The sequence below is a fragment of the Portunus trituberculatus genome, chromosome 21, assembly GCF_017591435.1.
Source record: "Portunus trituberculatus isolate SZX2019 chromosome 21, ASM1759143v1, whole genome shotgun sequence".
NCBI classification, from domain to species: Eukaryota; Metazoa; Arthropoda; class Malacostraca; order Decapoda; family Portunidae; genus Portunus; species Portunus trituberculatus.
Genome location: NC_059275.1, coordinates 10,021,076 through 10,047,614, shown reverse-complemented (window position 1 = coordinate 10,047,614; position 26,539 = coordinate 10,021,076). Strand labels below are relative to the sequence as shown.

Genomic DNA, 26,539 nt, shown 5'->3' with positions numbered 1-26,539 from the left:
TGTTCTTGATCTCCTCCACCGTTACTTGAAACTCCTTCATAATCCCTTTCTGTTCCATTACCAGTGGTTTGTCAAAAGCAGTCTCCTTTGTGAATACCTTCCGAAAGCATCCATTCATAGCCTCTGCCATTTCCCTGGGATCTTCACTGTATACTCCATTTACTTCTAAACTTTCAATACTTTCTCTATTTTTGATGTTGTTGTTCACATGTCTGTAAAAAAGCCTTGGTTGGTCTTTACATTTATCAATTATATCCTTTTCTTGTTTCTTTCTTTCTTCTCTTCTAATCAACACATATTCATTTCTTGCTCTTTGTGTGTGTGTGTGTGTGTGTGTGTGTGTGTGTGTGTGTGTGTATTTACCTAGTTGTATTTACCTAGTTGTAGTTTTACAGGGCCTGGGCTTTATGCTCGTGTGGCCCCGTCTCCATATCTACACTTATCCAATCTTACTTTAAAAGTGTGCACACTCGTTGCAGACACTACTTCATCTAAACTGTTCCACGTCTCAATACATCTCTGCGGGAAACTATTTTTTTTAATATCTCTCAGACATCTTCCTTTCTCAGCTTTTTACTATGCGATCTTGTGCTTGGATGTCATATTCTTCTCTCAGGATCAGTTTCTCATTATCCACTTGGTCCATTCCGTTGATCAATTTATAGACTTGTATCAGGTCTCCTCTCTCCCTTCTTTGTTCCAAGGTTGGTAGATCCATAGCCTTTAGTCTCCTCATATGTCATCCCTTCAAGTTCTGGGACCATTCTTGTAGCCATTTTTTGTAGCCTCTCCAATTTCCTTATGTGTTTCTTTTTATGAGGGGTCCACACTACTCCTGCATATTCCAATCTGGGTCTTATTATAGTATTTATCAATTTCTTCATCATTTCTTTGTCCATGTAGTGAAATGCTACTCCAATATTCCTCAGCAAATTATATGTTTCTCTAAAAATTCTATCAATATGGCTTACTGGTTGATTGTTTTCTTCCATCGTCACTCCTAAGTCCTTTTCCTTTTGACTTTCTCCAGTTCTACTCCATCTCCCATCTTATAGATTCCCACAGGTCGTCTTTCACTCTTTCCCATTTCCATGACATGGCTTTTGTTCACATTGAATTCCATTTCCCACTTCTTACTCCATTCCCAGATCTTATTTAGGTCTTCTTGCAGTATTTCACAATCCTCCTTTTGCTTTATAACTCTGCACAGTTTCGTATCATCCATAAACAAATTTATGTAGCTGTTCACTCCTTCTGGCATGTCGTTAATATAAATGAGGAAAAGTACTGGTGCCAATACTGACCCCTGTGGCACTCCGCTTTCTACTGCTCTCCACTTGGACTTCATATCTTTAACTACCGTCCTTATTTCTCTCCCCCTCAAATAATTTTCTATCCATCTCAATGTGCTTCCTTTTAAGCCACCCTTCTCCTCTAACTTCCACAGTAATCTTGCGTGTGGCACTTTGTCAAACGCCTTTTTTAAATCCAAATAGATGCAGTCAACCCATCCTCTCTCTTGTACTCTATCAACTATTCTAGAATAGAAACTCAATAAATTAGTTACACAAGACCGTCCTTTTCTAAAACCAAATTGGCTATTTGATATTAATTTGTTGTCTTCAAGGAACTCGATCCATTGTTTCTTTATTATTCTTTCACACATCTTGCATATTACACTAGTTAGTGATACCGGTCTGTAATTTAAAGGTTCTTCTTTCCTTCCGCTCTTATATATGGGAACCACCTCAGCTCTTTTCCATTCTACTGGCACTGTTCCATTTTCTATTGAGCATTTTATGATGTTGTATATAGGACTTGCTAGTTCTTCCTACATTCTTTCAGTATTCTGCCTGAGACTTCATCCGGTCCCATTGCCTTCTCTTCATCCAGTTCCTTCATTAACTCTTTTATTTCAAGCTTGGTTACTTTAATCTCTTTCATATAGATTGTCTCTCCATTACCCTGTGGCCTCTCAAATTTGGATTCTTTAGTAAAGACCTCCTGGAATTTTTATTTAATAGTTCTGCCATACTTTTGGGTCTTCCACCATCCCGTTCTCTCCTTTTAACCTTTCTATTGTTTCTTTTGCCTAATTTTTCCATTTATGAATCTATAGAACAATTTTGGTTGCTCCTTACATTTTTCGACAATATCTTTTCAAGTTCTTTTCCTCTTCCTTCCTCACCTTAACATATTCATTTCTCGCTGCCTTGAAGTTTTCCTTGTTTATTGGATTCCTATTTCTCCTCCACCTTTTCCATGCTCCATCTCTTTTCTCCTTTGCCCTAGCACACCTTGCATTAAACCAATCTTTCTTTCCTTCTTCTTTTGGTCTATATTTTGGGACATATTCCTGACTCCTGTTTTGTATATTTCCAAAAATAAGTTATATTTGTCTTGCATTGTCTCTGAGTTTTCCATCTCCTCCCAGTCTACGTTTTTAAAATAGTTCTTGAGATTCTCAGTATCAGCCTTTCTGTAATTTAATCGGTCTACTTTGTATGAATCGTCTCTATCTTCCTTTCCCTCTTCTATATCTATTTCTAATATTGCATGGTCACTCTTTCCCAATGGGCACTTATATCTTATATTGTCATTAATTTGTATACCCCTTGTAAAAACTAGGTCCAATCTCGCCAATCTCATCGTTTCCTCTGAATCTTGTGCATTCCTTTACTCTCTGGTCCATCATATTGTCTATCATTAGGTTCAAGAATCTTTCTCCCCAGGCTTCTTCCCCCATACCACTTTCATAATTTTCCCAGTCCACTTCTTTACAGTTGAAATCTCCTACTAATATCACTTTTTTCCTTTCTTTAATGCTTCTCATTAGACTCCTTATTGTGTCATCTATCATGTGTGTGTGTGTGTGTGTGTGTGTGTGTGTGTGTGTGTGTGTGTGTGTGTGTGTGTGTTCACTGTTTGATCTGCTGCAGTCTCTGACGAGACAGCCAGACGTTACCCTACGGAACGAGCTCAGAGCTCATTATTTCCGATCTTCAGATAGGCCTGAGACCAGGCACACACCACACACCAGGACAACAAGGTCACAACTCCTCGATTTACACCCCGTACCTACTCACTGCTAGGTGAACAGGGCTACGTGAAAGGAGACACACCCAAATATCTCCACCCGGCCAATCGAACCCGGTCCTCTGGCTTGTGAAGCCAGCACTCTAACTACTGAGCTACCGGGCGTGTATGTGTGTGCGTGTGTGTGTGTGTGTGCGTGCGCGGTGTCATCACTCTCAGGGCTGTTTCTGGAAGACGGATCACACAGCGGGAGGAGGAGGAATCCTTGATAAGGCATAAACTGAACTTTCAGAGGTCACATTGAGCTACAAAGTACATCATTGTATTCAGAATAACAAAGAGAAAATAATTATTAGTATTCAAATAGTTTTCTGACAATTTCTAGGTTTACCATTTTTAGCCGTCATGGCAAACGGGAAAATAGTTTAAGTGCCGGAAGGAAAGGGTTAAGCGGGGGTTGCCCCCGCTTAATGAAGGTTCACACAATGAAATTTCACTACAAGGTTTCATTTTACTACCATCTGCTCGTTTAACGAACACCAAACTCGCTTTAGCAAAGTTTTATCCAGGTAATTTTTTCCAAATTTGAAAGCACCGTTCTATCACGCAAGCCGACAGGCGTTTGAATACACCAGCGCCTTTCGTGGACAACAAGCGCACCACTCACTCCCCTGTTCAAAACAATAACAGCGTCAACAGCAGCTCGTCTTCCCTCGTTCAACTTACCACCAAAATGCCCTGCAATGTCACCTAGGGTTGCTAAGACCAAGAAGTCTCTTACTCTCGAAATGAAGCTGGATATTATTCACAGACACGAGAGAGGCGAGAAAACTAATAGCATTGCTTGCCACCATCTTGACTCCATCTACTGTCTCTATTATTTCCAAGTCAGCAGACTCTATTAAGAAGGCTGGTGAGATCATATCTTCCTTGCAAGCTAAAAGAACCACCTGAACTCGTGACTCTACACTGGATAAAATGGACAGCCTTGTGGAAATGTGGTACATAAGTTTTGTATGCGGTACAATGATGCTTCCTTTGTTTACATTCCACAGGTTGCCGGTTAGTGTCTTTCCCATTTCACTCTCCCTCCCTTCATAAATTTAAGATCATCAATATTATAAACTTATATAAATACATACATTAGTGTACATTATAATGACTTAAATTAAACTGTCTAAATGTTTAAGTTCATAATTTTTGCTTTCATTAAACCTTTCACTATACTATGATGTACTCTTGCTTTGTTTACTCTCAATGAAGTTCAAGTCAGGGGTTAAACTTGTTACAATCGGTTTGCTTAACGAAGTTTTGCTTAATGAAGGTTTTGTTTAGGAACGTAACCCCTTCGTTAAGCGGGGGTTGCCTGTACACACAGTGGAGACTCAATACTCGAACTCAATCGTTCCAATTGGCTGTTCGAGTATTAAAAAGATCAACTATTGATACCTATAAATCAGGTCATTCGTTCCAATCTTAGCAAAACTTCAAGTTTATAAAAATTTCAATGTTTATATATATATATATATATATATATATATATATATATATATATATATATATATATATATATATATATATATATATATATATATATATATATATATATATATATATATATATATATATATATATATATATAGTTATATACAGGTAGTTCGTTTTGTGTGTTCTGTTTGTGCGAATTCGCTAAGATGCGACATTAAAAATATTATAATTAATTAAAATTAAGCGATCTGTTCGCTAAGATGCGATTTGCCCCAACCGCATTTCAAACAGTGCGCCAGATGCGTAGTTCCGCTGCCTGCTGACAGGCGGCCGCTCCCACTCCCAGTTCAATGTTTACAGCCCTCTCGTGTGTTTGCAGTCACAGCCAGTCCAGCCAGTTTACTCATTCATCAAAATGGCTCCAAAACATCCTTCATCTTCTCCTGGAACTAGCAGCGGCCCTCCAGCTAAGAAAATGCAGCGCAAGTCACTCACTCTGGCTAAGAAAATGGAAATTTTGAGCCGGTATGACCAAGGACAAAAAACTTCGATCATATCCCATGCCTTAGGATTGGGGGAGAACACACTGAGGCGCGTCCAAGACAATGCTGCAAATATACGAGCAACTGTGGAAGCAGGTTCGTCTAGGACATTGCAGAGGGTAGCCTACAGCAGATCGTCGGCCATGGAGAGGATGGAAAAAATGCTGGCGACTTGGATTCAAAACCAGAACAAGACCAGCATTCCTGTTAGTTTGGCCATCATTCAGGAAAAAACTAAAAGCCTCATTAACGACATCAAAGGAAATGACGGGCCAAATACATCCTTCCAAGCAAGTTCTGGTTGGTTTGCAAAATTTAAGCTAAGACACGGGTTTCATAACATCAAAATGACCAGAGAAGCAGCATCAGCAGACACAGAATCGGCCAGGAAATTCCCAGAGATGCTTAAGAAGACCCTGGAAGAAGGACAATACTCATCCAAGCAAGTGTTCAATGTAGACGAGACCGGCCTTTACTGGAAGAAGATGCCAGCGAGGACGTACATCGCACAGGAGGAGAAGACAGCGCCTGGTTTTAAGGTGTCCAAGGGCCGCTTGACGCTGCTGCTGGGGGCCAACGCTGAGGGGGATTGCAGGCTGAAGCCTGTCCTCATCTATCACTCTCAGAACCCCAGAGCCCTTAAGGTAAGATTGGTTTATTTAATATTTATTTATTTATTCTACAGTTCTTATGTTGTTATTGTCATTGATTGTGTTAAATAATAAAATATTTAATACCGTTAATTAATCAGGGTTTGTGAAGTGTACACAAGTGACATTAAAAATACTTAAGAGGAGGAAGTGGACATTGATCAACTGCTTCAGTCACACAGACAAGAATTGAGCAATGAAGACCTGCTGGACATCGAAGCAGAGAACAAGAGGGAAAGAGAAGAGGCAGAAGTGACGGCAGCAGCAGACAAGGCTGAGGGAGGACGGACGCTCACTGCCATTGTTATCAGTGAAGCATTAGGGAAAATAAAAGAAGGTTTTGCCATGCTGGAAGAACACGACCCCAATGTTGAACGAAGCACCACAATCACAACAAAGTGTATGGACACACTTTTCTGCTACACTCAAATGCAGACTGAATTTCAAAAGAAAAAACGCCAGACCACCATGCTGCAGTTTTTCAATAAACCGCCTGTGCAACCAGTGACAGAAGAGGAAGAGGAAGTGGATGACCCTGAAGCTATAGGAGAGGAAGTGGAAGTGGAAGTGGATGTTTAGAACGATACATTTTTAGAACAAGTTCACTTTATTAGTCAAATAAATGTGTATTTCGTTAAAAAAATGGAAGTTTTTTGGGCCAAAACCCGCATCCCCCCTATTATCCATTGTTTCTTATGGGGAAAATATGTTTTTTTTGTGCGATTTCAGTTTGTGCGAAGCCCATATCTGTAAAGCGAGAACTATCTGTAATATATATATATATATAAATATATATATATATATATATATATATATATATATATATATATATATATATATATATATATATATATATATATATATATATATATATATATATATATATATATATATATATATATATATATATATATATATATATATATATATATATATATATATATATATATATATATATATATATATATATATATATATATATATATATATATATATATTGACAAATATTTGGTCGTCTAATTGTTTGTCCTTGGAGCGTTCATCAAGCAGGTTTTACTGTATGTATGTATGTGTATGTATATATATATATATATATATATATATATATATATATATATATATATATATATATATATATATATATATATATATATATATATATATATATATATATATATATATATATATATATATATATATATATATATATATATATATACAGTAAGGTCTCGGTTTACGTCAGAGTTACGTTCTTGAAACATGACATAAGTCAATTTTGTACGTAACTCGAGTTTCCGTACATTTCAAAGCATATTATGGTGTTTTCAACCAATCATTGTTTATGGTCATTCAGGTAAGTTAAAGATTATATTGTTATATTATTTACAACTATGTAGGAATATGAAACACAAGCTTGTTTTTGCTGTTGATTAGGGCATGACGAAGGACTGCAGGTTGCAGAGAGGGGTGGACGCCTGAGGCCGCCAGAAGGGTGGGCAGGTCGAATGTTGTGACGCCCAGGGTGGCCAGCTGGGAGCGTAGTGCAGTGCGGTGGGAGTAGAAGCGTGGACAGCGGGGCAGGAAATGCAATAGGAAAGGGCAATAGGGATCAGCAGACAGGTGCAGACGGTGCAAGACAGCTGCGAGTGTCGTGTGGCCCAGGCGAAGGCTCCGGAGTTGTTATTGTTGTGATGGGTGTGCGAGCCCTCAAGGTCATCAACCTCCCCGTTGTCATGGTAACAGGTTTCCCATTTTCTTCTTCCCTCCCTCACACACAGCTGCTGCCTCCCTTCTCATGTCTTTTAATTATGTCCTCTTTTTTCTTGTAGCGTAATGGTTTTCCTTTTCTTAGCATCACTGCTGTCACTAAGAAGTTTTCTCTTTGGTGCCATTGAGTAAGATACTAAGAACTTGAGTCAATAAACGCAGAAGTAGGATAACACTCTTGCCAGTGGCGACGGTGTGGTGGAACTGAGGCAGGGTGTTATTGTATTCAAGCGTGAGGCGGGCGGTGTGGCGGGCAACCACCAACAATAACAATAAATCCCGCACTTTACGATTTATAAATTTTCAGCTTTTTTAATCTTAAATTGACGTAACTCGAGACCGACGTAATCCGGGACTTTACTGTATGTATGTATGTATATATATATATATATATATATATATATATATATATATATATATATATATATATATATATATATATATATATATATATACACAGTAAAACCTCGCTTGATGAACGTTTCCAAGGACAAACAATTCAGGAGACGACCAAAAAATTTGTCAATATATCGACCCAGGGGACGAACGATATTTCGGGGGACGAACGCGGTTGAACGGCTTGCCAGCAGGCAAGCCATTTGTGTGATAGCTAATCCCGCTATCACACAACAACAAAACAAAATATAAGCACAAAAGAAAATAGAAACAGGAACATACGAAAAATATTACATAACATAATCTCCGTGCCACCACAATTTTCTCCTGTTTTTCCTGGGCATGGTGATGTTACCGGCGCGCTCTACTGTAGCTTTCTCGGCGTTATCCTCGTTGCTCTGGTGGCTCTCAGCGTTGCTGTCATCATCATCCTGGCCATCTCCAGGTACTGCAGATTGTGGCACATCCATCGCAGCTGTTTCCTCGCTCGCCTGGCAAGGAACACCGCCCTACTGCCCGCTCCTCTCACACTGACCATCACCTCCGAGGATCAAAGGAACTTCCTGGCCACGTGCCTTTAACTTCTCTTCTTGGAAGTCCAAACTTGCTCCCACATACGTGAGGAAGTCAATCCCCAGCAGGCAAGGGTCTTCCAAGGCAGAGACGAAGACTGGCAATCTTTCCATGTTTCCCATACCGATGTTCACTATAACGGGGCCCCACATAGCGGCACTGACTTGTGACGCTACACACCTGTTGTGTAGCTCTGGCATGCTGCGCACATCCAAAGTCCTCTCTCATGACTGTCTTCTCGGATCTTGTCTGTCTTCCTCCCCATCCTCCTCTCCTCCACTCCATCATGCCATCAATGTCCAGTCTCTCAAGTAATTAATAACCTTTTCTTTTTTATTCATTTTAAAATAATTTTGATAGCATTTAGGTAAGTAAAACAATTTAGGCTTTTTATGATTATTTCATTCATGTCATGCATACATTAAAGGTCTGTTTTGAATGGGTTTTATGGACAAAAGTATGATTTTTTGGGGGTCTGGAACGGATTAATGGTATTTCAATACATTCTTATGGGAAAAATTGATTCAGGGGACGAACAAATTGGGTGATGAACAGGATTTAGGAACGAATTATGGTCGTGAGCTGAGGTTTTACTGTATGTATATGTGTATATATATATACAGTGCTTACTCCAATTTTGCGAGAAATGGGGCGGCATTGTGAGTCACAAATTTGGATATCGCAAAATTGGAAGTATTATTCCTATGGGAAAAATTTAATATGGTGGACCATGGTCTCCTAATTTTTTTAATATTTTCCTAATATTTTGCCCATATTTATATCACATATATATATTGAGCCAGGTATCTTTCCATATGAATGATCACAGTGTTTGTACAATGGCTACGAGAATAAAAAATCTGTCCACCATAGGTTTTTACAGCTTTTTCAATTTTCTCACTGTTTTTAAACACCATTCTCACAGTTGATTCTCCCACACCAAACTCTATGGAAATATCACAGTACCATTTTCCGTCTCTTTTCATCTTAATTATCTTCATCTTCTGCTCCAAAGTTAGCCTAATGTTTTTCTTGGTTGGTGGCGCCATGTTACACAAAGTCAAGCACAAGGATTCCTCCAAATTTGCAGAGAGAACTTCGTGGAGGTGTACGTAAACAAATGGAAGGCGGGAGGGAGCAGGGCAGTGTTGCCAGATGAGCTTCATTGAATTACTGCCAGATTTTTATGAAAACTAGCCAAAAACCACCAAACTATGATAAATATAATATAAATATAATAATAATATAGTATAATATGATAAATATGAATAAATTAATAAAATATTGGCCATATAATACAGTAATATGTAATTTGCGAGAACGCTCTCTCTCCCACCACCACTCGCAATACCGGGAGAAAGGAGCAAGATGGGAAAATTTTAAAAATGGCAATTTTTGGTCCTTGGTCGCAAAATTGGCGTATCGCAAAATTTGAACTCACAAAATTGGAGTAAGCACTGTATATATATATATATATATATATATATATATATATATATATATATATATATATATATATATATATATATGCAATATAGCAAGGCGCTCCATTAGGACGAGAGTCGATCACTTATTCCCGCATACATCATCCAGTCTGACACGATAATATACCAAAGAAAAGTTAATTTCTCGATACCAGAAAGTTTTTTTTATTTCTTTTGTAGTAAAACAATAAAACTGCAAAAAGTATAAATACCTTTATTTTCACACAATAATATATGCATGTACAAAAAGGAATTTTGGGATTGGCGTAGGTGAAAATAGGGGAAAATGTGCACGAGTGGTAGATGAAAGTAGGAGGAAATGTGCGCGAGTGGTAGGGAGAAATGAAAATTTAGAGTGGCAGCCTTGCGGCCTGTGCGTTGCTTAATCTGCATCTCTCTTGCCCCAGCCGGTGTTCCCCAGCCCTAAGAAGCACAACTTCCTGCCTTTCAAAGATAAGCTTGAGCTTATAAGAAAGTGTGAGGCAGGTATAGTTCACAGTGTCGTTGCACTGCAAATGGGTGTCCCTAGATCAACAGTATCAATAATTTGGAAGAACAGGGACAAGTACCGCGAGACCACTGCATCATGCAAGTGTTTTTATTTCCTAAAATGTAATGTACAGCACCCTAATGTGTTTAATAAAAAAAAAGTTAGATATAAATGAAGTACTGATTTAGTCTAGGTTAGTGTTTTTTAAAGGTTATAGTGATATTTTGGGGGGTCTAGGCTGGAGGTTGGTCCCTATCCCCCGTAATTCTTAAGTATCCAATTGGAAAAATTGCTTCACGATTCAAATTAACGCTGATTCGCCCGATGAGAAACCGCCCTAACCCCGTCGAATTGCGAGGATCCCCTGTATATATTAGAAATAATAATGGCCCCAAAACTGAGCCCTGTGGCACCCCACTAACTACTTCCCCCCACTCGGAATTACATCCATTAATCACTACTCTCTGTTGTCTGTCATCTAACCACGCTTTAATCCAGCCTAATATTCTACCTTCTGTACCGTGCACTCCAAGCTTTTTTAAGAGCCTCTGGTGAGGCACCTTGTCAAAGGCTTTACTAAAATCCAAGTATAGAATGTCATAATTATCACTCTTATTTGCCACCTCATAAACCTTACTATAAAAACTCAACAAGTTTGTAAGACACGACTTTCCTTTTGTAAATCCATGTTGTGTTTGATTTATCAAGCAGTGTTTGTCCAGGTGTTCCCTAATGTTTTTGGTTATTATTGATTCTATTAATTTACCCACAACTGAAGTTAAGCTGACAGGCCTGTAATTAGACGTTAGGGTTTTATCTCCCTTCTTAAATATGGGAACTACATTAGCTTCTCTCCACATTATTGGTACCTCACCCGACTCCAGTGACATCCTAAAAAGTGCCGCTAAAGGCTCGCTGACGACTTCCTTGCATTCCTTGGATATACTTCATCAGGTCCCAGTGACTTGAATTTTTTAGTTTATCTATCTCCTGTTCTACCATCGCCTTAGTTATAAGGATATTTTTTTTTTTTTTTATACCATGTGGGCTTTTCACGGGAATTAATGGGCTAAAGGGGATACTTATTAAGGGTACCTCCTATTCCAAAGCCCACCCGCTAGGAAACCGTTGCCCCGAGTGAGGAAGCCCAACCTACACTCAGACCGTAGACAGGATTCGAACCCGTGCGCTTGGAGACCCTCAGATCCCAAAGCACGCGGATCCACTGTACCACAGCGGCCCCTATTTGTAGATACTCCCTATTTGTCAACTTTTCACTATCCTCTGCCCTAAATACCACTTCGGTATCTGGGATTTCCTGTGTGTTCTCTTGGGTGAAGACAGATAAAAAATACTCACTCATAATTCTACTAATCTCTTCCGCAGAACTAACCATCTCCTCATTTGCTGTCCTTAACCCCTTCAATACGGTGACGCCTATGTAGGCGTCACGAAGCCCCAGTAGCATATACGGTGACGCCTACGTAGGCGTCATATTTCTTTTCTGAGCTTTCTTCAGTTCAGTTTTCCAGTATAGTGTGTTGGATATCAACTACACACGCCGTATGCTGTCCTTGAATTCCTAGTGGTCCTCCCACCATCCTTGTTTCCACCAATCACTAAAGATAAGCTACATGCGTCCCACCTTGTGTCTAAAATTACCCAATGGCATAGACTGTTCCCATCTCTCTCTCTCTCTCTCTCTCTCTCTCTCTCTCTCTCTCTCTCTCTCTCTCTCTCTCTCTCTCCATTCCCTCCCTCCCCATCTCCCTTTCCTCCCTCCCCATCTCCCTTTCCTCCCTCCCCATCTCCCTTCCCTCCTTCCCCCTCTCCCTCTCGAAAGATAAGTTACATGCGTCCCGCCTTGTAACATTCGTGAAAACACACACACAAATACAAAAACAACAAATTTTCTAATCTCTCTCTCTCTCTCTCTCTCTCTCTCTCTCTCTTTCCTCTCCTTCCCTCCCTTCCCCTCTTCCTCTCGAAAGATAAGCTACATGCTTGTGTCTAAAATATTAGCAAATGTCTCTCTCTCTCTCTCTCTCTCTCTCTCTCTCTCTTTTTCTCTCTCTCTCTCTCTCTTTCTCCGAGAGAAGCGTCCACTCCTCCTCTTGAAGGCGATATAGTAACTAAAAAATAGCAGCATAATACACAAAGGCGACAAGTATGACAAGCTTGCACGAGTTTCCAGCGCTCGGTAGGCACTACCACCGTATATCATACAGGTGGGCTTTTTTAACATCCAGCGCGAAGAGGTTAAGGAACCTATTTCTTCTCTGCTTTTTGTCTTGCATTACTGAAAAAATCCCTTGGGTCCATCTTTGCTTGGCTGGCTACCTTCAACTCTTATTCACTTTTAGCCTTTCTCGTTAACCTCTTCAATGTTCTTTTTAATTCATGGTATAGTGGCCTTACAGCCTCATCTCCTGCCTTTAGCCTCTTATGTATATTCCTCTTTTGCCCTATGCAATGCTTTAATCTGTATGTCATCCACTTAGGGTCATTGCTTTGTGATTTTATTGTTTAATATGGAATGTTAGCTATCTGTCCCTCATGTATTTTATTTAGAAAGTCAGTACAAATCTCACCAATCCACAGGTGACCAGGATTCCCCACATGTCCTAATCCAGCTACCCCCACCGCCTCACTCTCTCTCTGACCCACTCCAACTTCACACCTCACCCCCTTTCTGCTCCTGCCTTCCTTCTACCTGACTATCTCTGCCTTCCACTTGCCAAGTGACTCCTTGTAGATACTCCCTTAACCCTTGTGCGGGGGTGATCGTTCATGAATGATAACATCGGTACGTTTCGTGCGGCGGTGATCGTTCATGTAATCATGATTTTTCGCGACACTTCTTTAAACTTCTCGTTTTCTTACTCAAGTCGGAGGGCGAGTGTATGTATCAGGCAACAATGTCCACGAGCTGAGTTGCCAGTTTTGCTATTTCATCTCGGTCTAGGCTCACATCTTTCCATCTTGGAGGAGACATCTGGCAACCCCCATGACACTGCGGGTGGGCGTCCCTCCACATGAGGGAGATATCACAACAACGAGATGGATAGTGATATATACATGTCATTTGGAAGTGATGTGGATTTTAGTGAAAGTGAAGACAAGAATGAATGAAAGAAAGAAAGAAAGAGAGAGAGAGAGAGAGAGAGAGAGAGAGAGAGAGAGAGAGAGAGAGAGAGAGAGAGAGAGAGAGAGAGAGAGGCCTAGAGTCAAAACAAGCTGAAACATCTCTCTCTCTCTCTCTCTCTCATTGGAAGTACAATTTCTTCACCCAAAAGATATGCCCAGAGAGAGAGAGAGAGAGAGAGAGAGAGAGAGAGAGAGAGAGAGAGAGAGAGAGAGAGAAAATTGGCGCACTGGTATCGCACTGAGGGTTGTTTCTCCATGGCGGGTTACATTGTGGCTATCAGGAGGAATATTTGAGAAGCAATAACTTTGCTGTCAGAGATCGTAGCAAGCTGCAAAGTACATCAATGTAATCAGAATTTCAAAGAGAAACGTATTTTCATGAGTAAAACTATCTCCTGTGATTTTCTTAAGTTTACCATTTTACCCACAGATGGGAATGATTAATTTATAATTACCCCGTCAAACAAGGGTTAAGCCCTCAAAATTAGCCTTCCTGAAGTCAGATACTTTCCTATTGTTCTTTTTTCTAAAAGTTTCATGCCATTTCAATGTATACCAAATTTCTTTGTGATCACTGTTACCTAGCTGGCCACAAACCTGCACCTGCGTAACTGCCTCCTCCCTGTTTGTCAAAATTAAATCTAAAATATTATTTCCCCATGTGGATTCTAAAATGACTTGCTTTAAAAAATTATCCTGAATGACCCTCAGAAATTCTTCTGCTTCCCTTTTACCTACCATCAAGCTCCAATCAACATTTCTATAGTTAAAATCCCCTACCACACATACCTTACTGTATCTGGCTGCTCTATTAATTTCCTCCCATACGGAAGAGTTTATTTGGTTTGAAGCATTAGGTGGCCTGTACACTAAACCCATTACTATTGATTGAGACCCATCCTTAATATCTACCCATAGAGACTCTGTTTTGCTATGTCTTAATTCTGCTGTTTATGCAACATTGCAGTGTGTCCTTGACATACAAAGCCTTTTCTGTTTTCCCTATCCTTATGAAAAAGTGCATAACCATCAATTTTCACCTCCTAATCAAATACCTTCCCTAACATATCTAACCAGGTTTCTGTTAATGCAATTATATAAAAATTTTTCAACACAAGCTGCTCCTCTAAGCAAATCTATCTTACTTAAAATACTCCTACAGTTCGTGTAAAACACATTTAAACTGTTCTTCGCATTTACTAAGCTGGTTACTTTCCTAGATTTCACTATTCTCTCATCCCTATGGATCCCCAAAGTCCCTACTCTCTCCTGACTAACGAAAAAAGCACCGGAGTGCATTTAACTCGCCTTCAAGTGTTCCAGCCAAAACATGAACACCTTGGCATGATAAATGCACTCCATCCCTGGCACACAAGATGTCTTTGCCATAAAAGAGGTCCCAGCTATCGATGAACACCCATCCATTGCTCCTGCAGTGATCCGCAAGTCTGCAATTCACTACAATAGCCCTTAGCCCTGGACAGCCATTCACCTCCCAGTCCCCTCCTTGGCAACACACCACATACCACAGAGGTTGCATCCTTATTCCTAATTTTAACCAAAGCCTCCTTAAATCTTCTAAAGATTCTTACCTTACAAAGGTCATTTCCCCCCGCGCTGAATAAAACAATTGGTTTGGTCTCATCCACCAAACACGTGTCTATCTGAGCACTTACCCTCCTGATTCCAGCACCAGGTAAGCACACTCGTCCTCCGCTTCCTTTCCTTAGCGCAAAACGCCGAGCCCAAATGTCTCACCTGGCTGTCACCAATCACCAGAATCTTACCTGCGGGCAGGAAATAATCTGCCCTCCTCACCTCCTGCCTTCTCTCTCTCTTCCACACCCTCCAACACAGCAAAGGAATTTGTCGTTTCCACTCGCTGAGGCACCCTGAGGACCTTTCTCCTTTTCGCACCAGCAGACACCACTCACCACTCCACTTGGACCTGCGTCTCATTACTTGATACGAAGACTTCAGGAACCGCCACTCCCTCAGGCACTGAGTTCACCTGACAGAACTCAGCCTGCAGGTCAGAGATTCGCCCTCGAAACTCCTCCCGCACCTCCGAGATCCTTCGATGGAACTCAGCCTCCACCTCTGAGGCCTTCGTAATGAAGGCCTCGAGGATAAGAGAACTAACGCACTTACCCGAAACCATAGGGAAAGCAGGGAAAGCAGCCATTTCTACGTAAACAAGCCAACAGATCACACACCACTAACAGAGACTCAAAGCCACTATCACAGACACGTCTGACCACTAGGAAGGTTGACCTGAGACTGAGGAAGGTTGACAGTTACACCAACAGCTCACTTCTGCTAGATTTTGACCTGTTTAGAATGAATATGCACTTCATTACCGTCACAAATCCGTATTTTTGTTACGCACCCCCATCTCTTATGGAAACATGATTTTTCGGTAAAACAAAGCATTTTTTTTCTGGTATATTTCAACCTGTTTTGAATGAATTTGCACTAACCTAAACCTACATAAACCTAACCTAAACTACCCTATCCTAGCTAACATAAACTACTTGAGGTGACACGCACAACTGATATGTTTTGCTCCAAATAAAATTAACTTTATCTAACACAATTAAATGGAACTAACCAAAGCAAACTAGCCTAACCTGACTGGCAATGCTAAAAAATTAATATCAAGTCATTACCTTATTTCTTTTTGTAAAATCTGGCAATACAGTGGATATAATTGAGGCAACATCCTGCCCGTTCAGACATCTTCCACAGACTGAATTCAAATAGAGTTGCTTTTCTCCACTAACCGTTATGAATGGCAAGATTCATTATGTATTACTTTATTTATTTTTTGGTATAATTGCAGTTTCCCCAAATAAACCGCACATAAGTATGAAGTGTCTCACGGTCTAGATCACACTGTTAGTAGCATTTCTAACCCTATATTACCTTGTCAGAAATTAATAATAAGGTCAGGATGGCATTTCAAAGATTTACCTCAGTTTTTAGGTGGGATCCTGTTTCCACAGTCATTCAAAGGATAGTGAGTGTATTCGTGTGTTTGTTATCAATGCTTCGCAGACGCTATAGGTGTTCTGACGTTTAATGACGTCCGGTTGCCTGCTGCCAAAAATGGAAGTCATCCTTTCCTCCTGCCAATCACATATGTGCACGTGTGTCTAGGGAGGGATAAACTGCCTAGATTTTGATAAAGAGGGTTAATTATACCATGGCTACGTGTGGGATACACGTGGAGAGTGCACTTACACATACTGGGAGTTTATTGCGAAATTTTATGAAGTCAAGTATAGCAATCCACTTCCTACAGCAACAAGGTGTACCGGACAGTGTGCGCTGCCTATTCCTCTTGAGGAATTGGACACACTAGATATTTTTTTTTTTTTTTATACCATGTGGGCTTTTCACGGGAATTAATGGGCTAAAGGGGATACTTATTAAGGGTACCTCCTATTCCAAAGCCCACCCGCTAGGAAACCGTTGCCCCGAGTGAGGAAGCCCAACCTACACTCAGACCGTAGACAGGATTCGAACCCGTGCGCTTGGAGACCCCTCAGATCCCAAAGCACGCACGGATCCACTGTACCACGGCGGCCCCTATTTGTAGATACTCCCTATTTGTCAACTTTTCACTATCCTCTGCCCTAAATACCACTTCGGTATCTGGGATTTCCTGTGTGTTCTCTTGGGTGAAGACAGATAAAAAATACTCACTCATAATTCTACTAATCTCTTCCGCAGAACTAACCATCTCCTCATTTGCTGTCCTTAACCCCTTCAATACGGTGACGCCTATGTAGGCGTCACGAAGCCAATAGCATATCACGGTGACGCCTACGTAGGCGTCATATTTCTTTTCTGAGCTTTCTTCAGTTCAGTTTTCCAGTATAGTGTGTTGGATATCAACTACACACGCCGTATGCTGTCCTTGAATTCCTAGTGGTCCTCCCACCATCCTTGTTTCCACCAATCACTAAAGATAAGCTACATGCGTCCCACCTTGTGTCTAAAATTACCCAATGGCATAGACTGTTCCCATCTCTCTCTCTCTCTCTCTCTCTCTCTCTCTCTCTCTCTCTCTCTCTCTCTCTCTCTCTCTCTCTCCTCCCATCCCTCCCTCCCCATCTCCTTTCCTCCCTCCCCATCTCCCTTTCCTCCTCCCCATCTCCCTTCCTCCTTCCCCTCTCCCTCTCGAAGATAAGTTACATCGTCCCGCCTTGTAACATTCGTGGCTACACACACAAATACAAAAACAACAAATTTTCTAATCTCTCTCTCTCTCTCTCTCTCTCTCTCTTCATTTCCTCTCCCTTCCCTCCCTTCCCTCTTCCTCTCGAAGATAAGCTACATGCTTGTGTCTAAAATATTAGCAAATGTCTCTCTCTCTCTCTCTCTCTCTCTCTCTCTCTCTCTCTCTCTCTCTCTCTTTTCTCCGAAGAGAGAAGCGTCCACTTTCCTCTTCGAAGGCGATATAGTAACTAAAAAATAGCAGCATAATACACAAAGACGACAAGTATGACAAGCTTGCACGAGTTTCCCGCTCGGTAGCGGGCACTACCACCCGTATATCATACAGGTGGGCTTTTTTAACATCCAGCGCGAAGAGGTTAAGGAACCTATTTCTTCTCTGCTTTTTGTCTTGCATTACTGAAAAAAAATCCCTTGGGTCCATCTTTGCTTGGCTGGCTACCTTCAACTCTTATTCACTTTTAGCCTTTCTCGTTAACCTCTTCAATGTTCTTTTTAATTCATGGTATAGTGGCCTTACAGCCTCATCTCCTGCCTTTAGCCTCTTATGTATATTCCTCTTTTGCCCTATGCAATGCTTTAATCTGTATGTCATCCACTTAGGGTCATTGCTTTGTGATTTTATTGTTTAATATGGAATGTTAGCTATCTGTCCCTCATGTATTTTATTTAGAAAGTCAGTACAAATCTCACCAATCCACAGGTGACCAGGATTCCCCACATGTCCTAATCCAGCTACCCCACCGCCTCACTCTCTCTGACCCACTCCAACTTCACACCTCACCCCCTTTCTGCTCCTGCCTTCCTTCTACCTGACTATCTCTGCCTTCCACTTGCCAAGTGACTCCTTGTAGATACTCCCTTAACCCTTGTGCGGGGGTGATCGTTCATGAATGATAACATCGGTACGTTTCGTGCGGCGGTGATCGTTCATGTAATCATGATTTTTCGCGACACTTCTTTAAACTTCTCGTTTTCTTACTCAAGTCGGAGGGCGAGTGTATGTATCAGGCAACAATGTCCACGAGCTGAGTTGCCAGTTTTGCTATTTCATCTCGGTCTAGGCTCACATCTTTCCATCTTGGAGGAGACATCTGGCAACCCCCATGACACTGCGGGTGGAACGTCCCCTCCACATGAGGGGAGATATCACAACAACGAGATGGATAGTGATATATACATGTCATTTGGAAGTGATGTGGATTTTAGTGAAAGTGAAGACAAGAATGAATGAAAGAAAGAAAGAAAAAAAGAGAGAGAGAGAGAGAGAGAGAGAGAGAGAGAGAGAGAGAGAGAGAGAGAGAGAGAGAGAGAGAGAGAGAGAGAGAGAGATTAGGAGAGTAGGGAAAGGCCTAGAGTCAAAACAAGCTGAAACATCTCTCTCTCTCTCTCTCTCTCATTGGAAGTACAATTTCTTCACCCAAAAGATATGCCCAGAGAGAGAGAGAGAGAGAGAGAGAGAGAGAGAGAGAGAGAGAGAGAGAGAGAGAGAGAGAGAGAGAGAGAAAATTGGCGCACTGGTATCGCACTGAGGGTTGTTTCTCCATGGCGGGTTACATTGTGGCTATCAGGAGGAATATTTGAGAAGCAATAACTTTGCTGTCAGAGATCGTAGCAAGCTGCAAAGTACATCAATGTAATCAGAATTTCAAAGAGAAACGTATTTTCATGAGTAAAACTATCTCCTGTGATTTTCTTAAGTTTACCATTTTACCCACAGATGGGAATGATTAATTTATAATTACCCCGTCAAACAAGGGTTAAGCCCTCAAAATTAGCCTTCCTGAAGTCAGATACTTTCCTATTGTTCTTTTTTCTAAAAGTTTCATGCCATTTCAATGTATACCAAATTTCTTTGTGATCACTGTTACCTAGCTGGCCACAAACCTGCACCTGCGTAACTGCCTCCTCCCTGTTTGTCAAAATTAAATCTAAAATATTATTTCCCCATGTGGATTCTAAAATGACTTGCTTTAAAAAATTATCCTGAATGACCCTCAGAAATTCTTCTGCTTCCTTTTACCTACCATCAAGCTCCAATCAACATTTCTATAGTTAAAATCCCCTACCACACATACCTTACTGTATCTGGCTGCTCTATTCATTTCCTCCCATACGGAAGAGTTTATTTGGTTTGAAGCATTAGGTGGCCTGTACACTAAACCCATTACTATTGATTGAGACCCATCCTTAATATCTACCCATAGAGACTCTGTTTTGCTATGTCTTAATTCTGCTGTTTATGCAACATTGCAGTGTGTCCTTGACATACAAAGCCTTTTCTGTTTTCCCTATCCTTATGAAAAAGTGCATAACCATCAATTTTCACCTCCTAATCAAATACCTTCCCTAACATATCTAACCAGGTTTCTGTTAATGCAATTATATAAAAATTTTTCAACACAAGCTGCTCCTCTAAGCAAATCTATCTTACTTAAAATACTCCTACAGTTCGTGTAAAACACATTTAAACTGTTCTTCGCATTTACTAAGCTGGTTACTTTTCTAGATTTCACTATTCTCTCATCCCTATAGATCCCCAAAGTCCCTACTCTCTCCTGACTAACGAAAAAAGCACCGGAGTGCATTTAACTCGCCTTCAAGTGTTCCAGCCAAAACATGAACACCTTGGCATGATAAATGCACTCCATCCCTGGCACACAAGATGTCTTTGCCATAAAAGAGGTCCCAGCTATCGATGAACACCCATCCATTGCTCCTGCAGTGATCCAAGTCTGCAATTCACTACAATAGCCCTTAGCCCTGGACAGCCATTCACCTCCCAGTCCCCTCCTTGGCAACACACCACATACCACAGAGGTTGCATCCTTATTCCTAATTTTAACCAAAGCCTCCTTAAATCTTCTAAAGATTCTTACCTTACAAAGGTCATTTCCCCCCGCGCTGAATAAAACAACTGGTTTGGTCTCATCCACCAAACACGTGTCTATCTGAGCACTTACCCTCCTGATTCCAGCACCAGGTAAGCACACTCTCGTCCTCCGCTTCCTTTCCTTAGCGCAAAACGCCGAGCCCAAATGTCTCACCTGGCTGTCACCAATCACCAGAATCTTACCTGCGGGCAGGAAATAATCTGCCCTCCTCACCTCCTGCCTTCTCTCTCTCTTCCACACCCTCCAACACAGCAAAGGAATTTGTCGTTTCCACTCGCTGAGGCACCCTGAGGACCTTTCTCCTTTTCGCACCAGCAGACACCACTCACCACTCCACTTGGACCTGCGTCTCATTACTTGGTATGAAGACTTCAGGAACCGCCACTCCCTCAGGCACTGAGTTCACCTGACAGAACTCAGCCTGCAGGTCAGAGATTCGCCCTCGAAACTCCTCCCGCACCTCCGAGATCCTTCGATGGAACTCAGCCTCCACCTCTGAGGCCTTCGTAATGAAGGCCTCGAGGATAAGAGAACTAACGCACTTACCCGAAACCATAGGGAAAGCAGGGAAAGCAGCCATTTCTACGTAAACAAGCCAACAGATCACACACCACTAACAGAGACTCAAAGCCACTATCACAGACACGTCTGACCACTAGGAAGGTTGACCTGAGACTGAGGAAGGTTGACAGTTACACCAACAGCTCACTTCTGCTAGATTTTGACCTGTTTAGAATGAATATGCACTTCATTACCGTCACAAATCCGTATTTTTATTCGCACCCCATCTCTTATGGAAACATGATTTTTCGGTAAAACAAAGCATTTTTTTTCTGGTATATTTCAACCTGTTTTGAATGAATTTGCACTAACCTAAACCTACATAAACCTAACCTAAACTACCCTATCCTAGCTAACATAAACTACTTGAGGTGACACGCACAACTGATATGTTTTGCTCCAAATAAAATTAACTTTATCTAACACAATTAAATGGAACTAACCAAAGCAAACTAGCCTAACCTGACTGGCAATGCTAAAAAATTAATATCAAGTCATTACCTTATTTCTTTTGTAAAATCTGGCAATACAGTGGATATAATTGAGGCAACATCCTGCCCGTTCAGACATCTTCCACAGACTGAATTCAAATAGAGTTGCTTTTCTCCACTAACCGTTATGAATGGCAAGATTCATTATGTATTACTTTATTTATTTTTTGGTATAATTGCAGTTTCCCCAAATAAACCGCACATAAGTATGAAGTGTCTCACGGTCTAGATCACACTGTTAGTAGCATTTCTAACCCTATATTACCTTGTCAGAAATTAATAATAAGGTCAGGATGGCATTTCAAAGATTTACCTCAGTTTTTAGGTGGGATCCTGTTTCCACAGTCATTCAAAGGATAGTGAGTGTATTCGTGTGTTTGTTATCAATGCTTCGCAGACGCTATAGGTGTTCTGACGTTTAATGACGTCCGGTTGCCTGCTGCCAAAAATGGAAGTCATCCTTTCCTCCTGCCAATCACATATGTGCACGTGTGTCTAGGGAGGGATAAACTGCCTAGATTTTGATAAAGAGGGTTAATTATACCATGGCTACGTGTGGGATACACGTGGAGAGTGCACTTACACATACTGGGAGTTTATTGCGAAATTTTATGAAGTCAAGTATAGCAATCCACTTCCTACAGCAACAAGGTGTACCGGACAGTGTGCGCTGCCTATTCCTCTTGAGGAATTGGACACACTAGAAGACTTGGACACTCATTCAGTGGCTAAATCCTCCACTTCTTCTTAAGGTATTTATGTGCAGCTACCCTACATTTTAGCTACATGAGTGTATGAGGCACGTATTACATAACTATGGCAACTGTCAATTTCTTTGTATACTTAGGGAATTTCTTTCACTTGTAGGAAAATTTCCCTAGATTTTTAATACTTTTTTGAGGAGATACATTATGTTTGAATAGGTTAGGTTAGGATAGGTAAGGTTAGGTTAGGTTAGGATAGTTTATGGGGGATCCGGCAGCTAGCAGGTTATTATGTTAGGTTAAGATAATTTCAGGGAAAATTATCCATGAATTTTTACCTTTTCAAATTTTTCCTTAAAAACGGCTGTTTTTGTTCTTAGATTTTTCGGATCGCCATATCTCGCCTTTCTTGGCTCACCCCCCCACCCTAAAACTCCCGATTCCCCACAGTCCCCCAAACTTGCTGGAGGGGTTGGGGGAATGTGGGTAGAGATTGCGTGAAACTGCAAATTTATCTTTTTTTTGGGGGGGTCAGTGGTTGCATGCCAAAACAAAAGAACCAATCATCGCCACTCATTTCAGGTGTGCGCAAATAATGTGACAATACGCACTCACGTAACAGCGTTCCACAGTGCCCATCAGTCCAGAGTATATACAGAGAGGTATTCCATCCGCGCATCCCAGGTCACGTGCCTGTGACTCATGTGAGCCTCAGGTCGGTGCGAGGCTGGGGCTCATTCACTCAGTCTGAACTTGACCTCAGCTCATTTCGCACGCGCCGCGCCCCAGTTCCCCAAGCCGCAATCTGACCTCGCCCACAATCTTGACCAGATTTTTTTTGCCTTATAATGCCCAATAGTTGTGCTGTGCGCTGCTGACATAACACGAAAAAGAAGACGAAAGAGAGGGAGAGAGAGAGAGAGGGGGGGGGAGAGTATGTCAAATTGCAATAGATGCCCTTAAATACAGAGAGAGAGAGAGAGAGAGAGAGAGAGAGAGATTCCTATTATAGTATGTCAAATTGGAATAAATGCCCCTTAAATACAGAGAGAGAGAGAGAGAGAGAAATTCTTGTTGTTATAAATATGCTAGATTGAGAAATTGAAATAGAGCCCCTTAAATACACATAAAACTGAGAGAATGGGACCACTTGGTGGTTGAGGGAATGGGGGGGAGGGAGAGGTTGAGTGATGAGGTGGGAGCGTATCACGGGCTACAGGAGCGCGTTTGGAGATCATCACCTTTACATCGCAACATCACAGACTAACGCTGGCTCCCGGAGTGAGGCGGTCAAAGGAGGCTCAGGTGACTCATAAGCGCGGGCGAGACCAAAATAAGCCAAGCGGATGGAATACCTCTCTGTATATACTCTGCATCAGTCCATCACACCAGCGGGTGTCGATCACTCTCCCCGAAAAGTGGTAAATTTATTTATTCATTTTTATCAACGTTCTAGACAATTTGCGATAAGTATGGGTTCAAATTACTCAGAATGAAAAACTCTATAATATGAGATGGGTAACAAAAGTCATGTTGCTGTTGGTGTTAAAGTAAAATAATACCTCCAAATTAGTAGGGTAAGGCTACTGCCATAAAAATCAAGATCACCAGGACTGATGTCATATTACTTACCTCTTCTCATCGCTGCTGGACTTCTTCTCCTGACCATTGCTTCTCTCGGTCTGGCTAATCGACCTCTTCTTTTCTCTGCTTTTATTCCTGGTCATTTCATGTGGATTCGTGTTAAATGCAGGGAATCAATAACCACCCGTGACACCTAGAGCAACATGTAAACAAAACTGAAGAGAATGGGACGGACTTTGAAAGGATACGAGCCCAGCGATACGGCCCTAAATCTTTTTCTTTCTTGCTATTTTCTTATTTTCCTTTTAATACCTAATTTCTACCTAAAGATGTGATATTTGGTAGAAATAATATATGAGTATTGTATTTTTTTCATAATGTGAAGTACATTTTCATGATTCCGTTTTAAATAATCAATTAATCTTGTATTTTCAGGAGTAAAGGGGGGTTCACACCTGTCAATTTGCGATTGAAATTGCAAGTTGGTAGAGCTTCTGACTGAATACCGGTAACTAGCGACTGGAAAAAAAAAATCGCAAAACAAGACCATCACTTCAGTCGATTTGCGACTTTGTTTACGTTGTGATGTCAAGGAAAAAAGGTTGAAAATGCGGTGTGACTAGTGTCGATGTAGAGAAGATTTTGGAGTTGGTGAGGGAAAAGAGCACATCTGGGACCCTATACGAGGATTCACACGTGTCATTATGCGACTGAAATTGCAAGTTGGTAGAGTTTCTGACTGAAAATTGGTATCCAGCTACTGGAAAAATAAATAAGTTGCAAAACAAGACCAGCATGCTGATCTTGTTCAGTCGATTTGCAACTTTGTTTATGTTGTGACGTCACGAAGAAAGGTTTGAAAATGTGGTGTCGTCAAGCGAGTAGCTGTGGTGGCGAGTGGACGTGTTGTGTGTGCGCTCAAAGTTTACAAAGTTTACAAAGTTTATTTAGTAAAGGTGGATTACAAAGAAGAGGGTAGAGTGTACCTGTACTGTACACTGGAAGGAAAAGGAGGGGAAATACAGTAGGAGTAGAAAGTTGCCGGGCGGTCCGGCCTGCTGCTTTAAAGTAATGAGTGTCACAGGGCAGTATGTGTTGGGTCAAGGGTGGAAACCGGAGTTCCCGGAGGAAAACCACCCATACTGCTGTGAGAAAGTGAAGGGCTTGGGAGGGTTACAAGGGTTACAATACACAAAGTTAAAAACAGTACAATGTTACAAAAGTGCTTAATCTTATAGTACATACTGATAACATATAATCTATATACATAATGGTGTTATCTGCCTCAGTCTGCACAGATAAACACATAACGTGTTTGGTGGTGTGTCACTATTGTCTGAAAGTTTTCTCTACAATAGTTCACTGTCACTTTGTAGGGGTCACTTGGTGAGTGTCTTCATTGGTGTGTCCAGCTGGTGATGTTTCCTGCAGCTAGGCTGCAGGAGGATGGTCGAAGTTGGTGGAGTAGTGGATGGTTCTCAGGCCCACCTTCTGTGAAGTGGCTGCGCCACCATCCTGGCAGGGCCCCTCATCTGTGCGTTCTTGAAGCTCAGCCCCACTGCCGGGAGTTTCGCCAGCTTCCCGGTGGTCCTGTACCCCTTGCTGGGACGTAGGCCAGCGTCCCAACAACTCAGGGCGTGAGGCTTGAGGGGGGACAGCACAGATGGAACTGGCACTGGGCTGCCGTCGGTGTCGTCAGAGCGGCATCAGTCCAGGCAGTCCCGGGGTGCCTTCAGTCCACTGGGTGCTGCATCGCCGTCGTCTGGCTTTGCGGCTCTGGAGTCTCTCGTAATGGTATAGCAGCCCTCTGTCCGTCAGCATCAGCAATCCGCGGGTGGTATGGGGCAAGCATGCCAGTGATTGGTAGTGATCTGTGGGAGGGACAAGCAAGCAGTACTACATGGCTGAAGAAATGTGCGGGGGGAGTGCAAGGTATTAGTTGTCACATACTGGAGTGATGGGGGAGAGCAGAATGGAAAGAAGGTATTGTTTTTGAAATGGTAGTCTACATTCACCTGTATCTGGGTTCTGGAGGTTCTTCTTCAAGTTTTAGGAGGCTTCTGGGAAACCAGGCATGCTGCCGGTGCGGAGTCTCTTCGTGCAGCGCCCTCAGCGCCCGGTACTGGTCCCAACCTTCGTCATCCATTCTCTGCCAGAGTTTGGCGGCCATCTCTTGGTCCGTTTCTGGCTGTGGTTTTTATAGTTAGCGAGTGGTGTTTGTGCTTGGTGTCTGTGTGTGGTGCTTTTGAGTGTTAGTGAAGTGAAAGTGTGTACTGCAAGTGTTAGATTAGAGTGAAATAGTGGTTAGAATCAGTGTTTGTGAGTTAAAAGTATTTTTGTAGAGCGAGGAGACTAGGCTTGTAACCGTCAAGTTGACCTTGAAAGAGGATTAGTTGACCTCACTTAGGCCTTCCCACCACCGCGGTTCCCCCACCCCGCCGTCACCTAGTATTTTTATTTGTTCGTGAGTTAACATTGTAAATTAGTATG

The 26,539-nt window shown here is 41.6% G+C and overlaps 1 protein-coding gene across 1 annotated transcript in view; it reads right to left on the bottom strand.

Annotated features, from left to right (window-relative positions):
* LOC123507003 (mucin-5AC-like) overlaps nt 1–24,274 on the bottom strand; it is a 74,166-nt gene extending 49,892 nt beyond the window's left edge. Inside the window, exon 1 of the mRNA XM_045259498.1 lies at nt 24,098–24,274. Within this exon, the coding sequence (XP_045115433.1) occupies nt 24,098–24,192 (95 nt within the window). The 5' untranslated portion in view covers nt 24,193–24,274. The remainder of the gene's footprint in view (nt 1–24,097) is intronic.
* Nucleotides 24,275–26,539: the final 2,265 nt, after the last annotated feature.